Genomic DNA, 4,929 nt, shown 5'->3' with positions numbered 1-4,929 from the left:
TGTACCTCAGATTGTAGAACCTTTATCAGTGCAGCCATGTGGATGAATCATGGCCATTGCTTGGCCAATGTGAAGAGCACTTTCCTAGTCCCTTGTTATCAACTCATTAAGTTCCAAGTATCATGATGTAGCTAGCTTTGAAAGATTTCATTAGGTACTTTAACAAGCATAAGAAACTACATACACTAATCAGCTGGTGATTACATTCTTTTTACTAATTGCATTTTAATTTTTGAGTTTTATTTTTTATTAACAGGATTTTAGCAAACATGCTTACTCTTTAATACATTCAACCCAATCATCACCAGCATCCATTGAATAACAAAACTCATTTCAGCTTTAGATGAAACATTACATTTACTCTGCTTGGGAAATGTGTTGTTTTGTTTTGTTTTGTTTTGTTTTGTTTTGTTTTGTTTTTTAGGGAAGGGTCTGCAGGTTGTTCAGGGTCTCAACTAGATCAGACTCGTAGTGATCAGCCTATTTGCAGCCTCCCTAGAGCTGGGATTACAGGCATGATTGATACCACAGGAAATGTTTTTTGTTTTGAAACATTTTGTTTGAGACAGGGTCTTACTCTCCAGTGCAAGCTTGCCCTAAACTCACAGAGATTCTGCTTCCGCAGCCTCCCGAATGCTGAAATTATAGGCATGCACCTCCATGCCTGGCCACAGGAAGTATTTATTCAGATTTCTTAGCTTTTTCTGGAGTTTCAGTTAGACTTGCTAAGCAATAGGTAGGGAGAGCTTGTGAAGAGAAAACTAAAGGAAGAGTGATATGGAAATTTGTGTTACAGGAAAAGTGAGAAAAGGATAAGCTTCTGGATTTAAATTTACATTAGCAAGGGTTTTTTTTGTTTGTTTTTTTTTTTGTACCAGGGATCGAACTCGGGACCTTATACTAGCCAGGCAGGCACTGAGCTATCTTCCCAGGCTTTTTTTTTCAGATGGTCTCCTGATAGCCCAGGCTGGCCTGGAATTCCTGGCAATCCTCCTGCCTCAGCCTTCTGAGTGCTGGCATTAGAGGGGAACATCACCATGTCCAGTCCTACCAAAGATTTTTTTTTTAAAGATTATTTATAGAGGGCTGGAGAGATGGCTCAGTGGTCTAAAGCACCTACTTGAAACAAGCTTGGCAAAGCACAGGGACCGCGGTTCGATCCCCAGCACCACATGCCAGCCAGACCCGCCCCCTGGTGGGCTGAGCTGGCCACACACACACAATAAATAAATGTAATAAATATAAATAAATATTTAAAAAAAAGATTATTTATAGATAATGTCTTACATTATCCAAAAATTTGGGAGGGGTTTTGTGGTCATTGTGGTTTGTTGTTGTTTTTTATCCAGAAGTTTTAAAGGCATAATTTGGGCTGACAGTATAGCTCACTGGTGTAAAGCTCTAACTAAGTTCAGTCCTCAGCACAACAACAGAAAAGGCATACTTAGAAATTTGATTTCTTTTTAAGTTATTTGTGTACCAATGTCACTCTGGTTGGGAACTGAGTTATTTTAAAAGTTATATATAGTTTCTTTTTTTCCATCTTTTGTCATTTGTTGTGCTGTGTATTTTTTAAATTTTTTGCAATACTAAGGATTAGACCCAGGGCCTTGTGCATGATAGGCAAGCGTAACACCATTGAGCTACACCCTTGGCCCTTACTTTTGGTACAGGGAATCAAACTTGGCCCTTAAAAATTTTTTTTTTTTTTAATTTTTGGTTTTTCGAGACAGGGTCTCACTATGTAGTTTAGGCTGGCCTAGAACTCAAAGTAATCTTCCAGTAACCTCCCAGATGCTGGAATTACAGGCATGTGGCACCACACTGGCTATTTGTTTTATTTATTTATTTTCTTTTTTTTTTTTTTTTTTTTTGCGGAACCAGGGATTGAACTCAGGCCCTTGCACTGGTCAGGCAAGTGCTTATTGTATCCCAGCCCCTGCTGTTTGTTTTATACAAGGGTCTCAATATAGTGCCTAGGCTGATCGCAACTTTGCGATATCCCAATCTCAGCCTACTGAGTATCAGGGATTATAAGTATGCACCACAATGCCAGCTCATGGGTCTGTTTATTCTTTTCTTTAGTATAGGAGTAGTTTAGAAAGGACCTTCCAACAGTTATGTTTCCTGAGTCCAGCTATATGGGGAGACTTTGCTCTTAGGAATTTCCTTCCTTGCATTTTTTTGGTTTGCTTTCCTAGAATTTCTTTTTCTGTTTCTTCTATACAGATTGGTGAGGAAATGAGCAACAACAGTTTCATAAAGCAGTATCTGGAGAAGCAGCAGGAACTGCTTAGGCAGCGTCTGGAACGTGAAGCTCGAGAAGCTGCAGAACTTGAAGGTAAACCCAAGTTACCACCTCTAACAAGTTACCTGGTGACCAAGTAAATAGGCCTAACTAGGCAATTTCAGGAGTAAGTCAAGCTGAGATTGCCACTTGTTTGCTTTGTTATTTTATGGAACCAAATTAGTTACTATTTATCCTTCAGAGCAAAAGAAGTTTAATTTGACTATTGTTAGAAAAGGATTCCTGCCAGCAGGACAGTTAATGAACTAAACTACCGTATAGAAGAAGTAGAGTTTAATCCTAGGGTGGTTTTTTTGTTTTGTTTTTCTTTATGTATGTTGCTGCGTTTGGTATGTATCTCTGTATCTGTGACTATGCCTGATATCCTTCGCTCCTCTACATATTCCCATATGCTGAGCCCTTCACTCCCTCCCTGCCCCGACCCAATCTGTACCTTGCAGAAGCTTCAGCTGAGTCGGAGGACGAGATGATCCATCCTGAGGGAGTGGCTTCCCTGCTGCCTCCTGACTTTCAGAGTAGCCTGGAGAGACCAGAGCTGGAGCTCAGCAGACATTCGCCCAGTACGTATCTCCCTCCCCACTGCGCTATTTGGTCAGTCCTGCGTAGTTGGTGGGGGGAGGTAGTTATGCCTCCTTTCATGATAAGCCTCCATGAAAGTTCCAGGGAAATTTTGTGACATTGATATCTGACATACTTTTTTAGGAAAATTGTGTCCTTTTTGAAGTCTGCTTTTACCTATATTTTAATAATTTCCCACTGTTTTACGAGGCAGTATGATTTTTCTATTTATCCATTCTTCTGTAGCCTCTGCTATTTGTAAATTTAGTAACAAATCACAGTTTCATCACTTCACCAATGTGTATATTATGTAGTATAGTAGATCCAGCTATCCCCCAAATTGATTATCTGCTGCAGTTTGTTAATCTAGTCAACTTTTTATTTAATGTTTGTTATATACCAGCCTATGTAACAGGTAATAGGAATATTCTACAGAAAAAGGCAAATTTTCCCTAAGGGAACTGACAGTTTAGTGAGGAGATGGACACTCAGCAAGTATTTTAAGTACATTACAGTTCTGCTATGTGCTTTCTGTGAAGTATTGCATGAACATATTAATATATAGGAGACTCTAGTATGTAAGTTAGATTCATGTGAGATTTTTCTACATTTAGAAAGTATTAAACCTAATTTCTGTGTAGTGTTTTATGCAATAGTCTATAAATACAAACTGTATCTTTTAGAAGATATTTTTATGTAATTGTACATTCAGGACAATATGCATATAAAATATCTAGGCAGGTAAATGGAGGACTGACTGTTGAAGTCATAGTTTGTTCAATGTTTCTTTTTTTTGCGGTATCAGGGATTGAACTCATGACCCTTCACTTGCCAGGCAAGCGCTTATTCTACTGAACCATCTCCCTGGGCCCTAGTACATTTTTCTTGATCCTAGTCTTAGACCCTGAGGTAAATTTGTTTTGTTTTGGGTTGGTTTTTTTTGGTTTTGTTTGTTTGTTTGTTTGTTTTTTGTATTTTAGGAAAGGGTCTACAGGGTGTTCAGGATCTCACTACTAGATTGGACTCCTAGTGATCCACCTGTTTACAGCCTCCCAAGAGCTGGGATTACAGGCACGCGCCACCACACCTAGGTTCCAGTCTTTTTTTTTTTTTTTTTTTTTTTTGGCAGAACCAGGGGTGAACTCAGGCCCTTGCGCTTGCCAGGGAAGGGCTCATTTCCACTGAGCCATCTTCCCAGTCCCGTAGGTTCCACACTTAATTGCCATCTTGAACCTCCGGCCCCTGCACCTGCTGGCAGGCACTTTAATCCACTGAGCTATTTGGCCAGCCTTCCTGAGGAAAAATTTTGGAAACATTTTAATACTTTAGCAATGCTAGCTCTTTGGAATTATTAATAAATTCTTTCAGGGACCTCCTTTTTCCTCAGATAGAAAAGTAGTAGACCCTTTTGGTCTACTTTGTTCTTAGCACTGCTTTCCTTGATTTTTAGCCAACAGGAAAGAAAAAGATCTTATGTAAATTATTTTTTCAAATTTATTTTCTTTTCAAAACTCAGTCAAGAGGGGCTGGGGAGATATGCTCAGTGGAATAAGCGCTTCTCTACCAAGTGCAAGGGCCTGAGTTCAATCCCTGGTTCCGCAAAAAAAAAAAAAAAACTCAGTCAAGAACATACTGAATTCCACTAAAAAAGAAATAAAATACTCAATTCTTGCTACAGACATATTTCTGTGCTGATTATGTGGGGAGTCAGCAAACTGTGTGAAGTGCTAAGGAGAGAAAATAATTGTACATAAGCATAAGAATAGAACTACATAACAAATGGTATATATATGCCATAGGAACTCAAGAGAGAAAGATCTCAGAATCACGGTGATTATAGTCTCTTGATGAAAGTATAGGATTTAAGGTGAACCTTAGAAATGGGTAGGATTTGCCTAAAAATCAAGGAGAACAGTGCTAAGACCAAAGTAGACCAAGAGGGTCTACTACTTTCCTATCTGAGGAAAAAGCAGGTCCTGAAAGAATTTATTAATAATTCTAAAGATGGGCTGGAGAGATGGCTCAGTGGTCTAAAGCACCTACTTGAAACAAGCTTGGCAAAG

The 4,929-nt window shown here is 39.1% G+C and overlaps 1 protein-coding gene across 3 annotated transcripts in view; it reads left to right on the top strand.

The window, feature by feature from the left end:
- The window catches only part of Acin1 (apoptotic chromatin condensation inducer 1), a 46,168-nt gene that overhangs the window by 5,602 nt on the left and 35,637 nt on the right, over window positions 1-4,929 (top strand). For all 3 annotated transcript variants that reach the window (XM_023706920.1, XM_012512805.2, XM_023706919.1), the window contains exons 3-4: window positions 2,230-2,341; window positions 2,749-2,868. In XM_023706920.1, the coding sequence (XP_023562688.1) occupies window positions 2,230-2,341; window positions 2,749-2,868 (232 nt within the window). The remainder of the gene's footprint in view (window positions 1-2,229; window positions 2,342-2,748; window positions 2,869-4,929) is intronic.

Source organism: Octodon degus, unplaced genomic scaffold (assembly GCF_000260255.1).
Source record: "Octodon degus isolate 3935 unplaced genomic scaffold, OctDeg1.0 scaffold00276, whole genome shotgun sequence".
Lineage (NCBI taxonomy): Eukaryota > Metazoa > Chordata > Mammalia > Rodentia > Octodontidae > Octodon > Octodon degus.
Note: the sequence above shows the minus strand (reverse complement) of the source record. Positions and strands in the feature narration are given on the sequence as shown.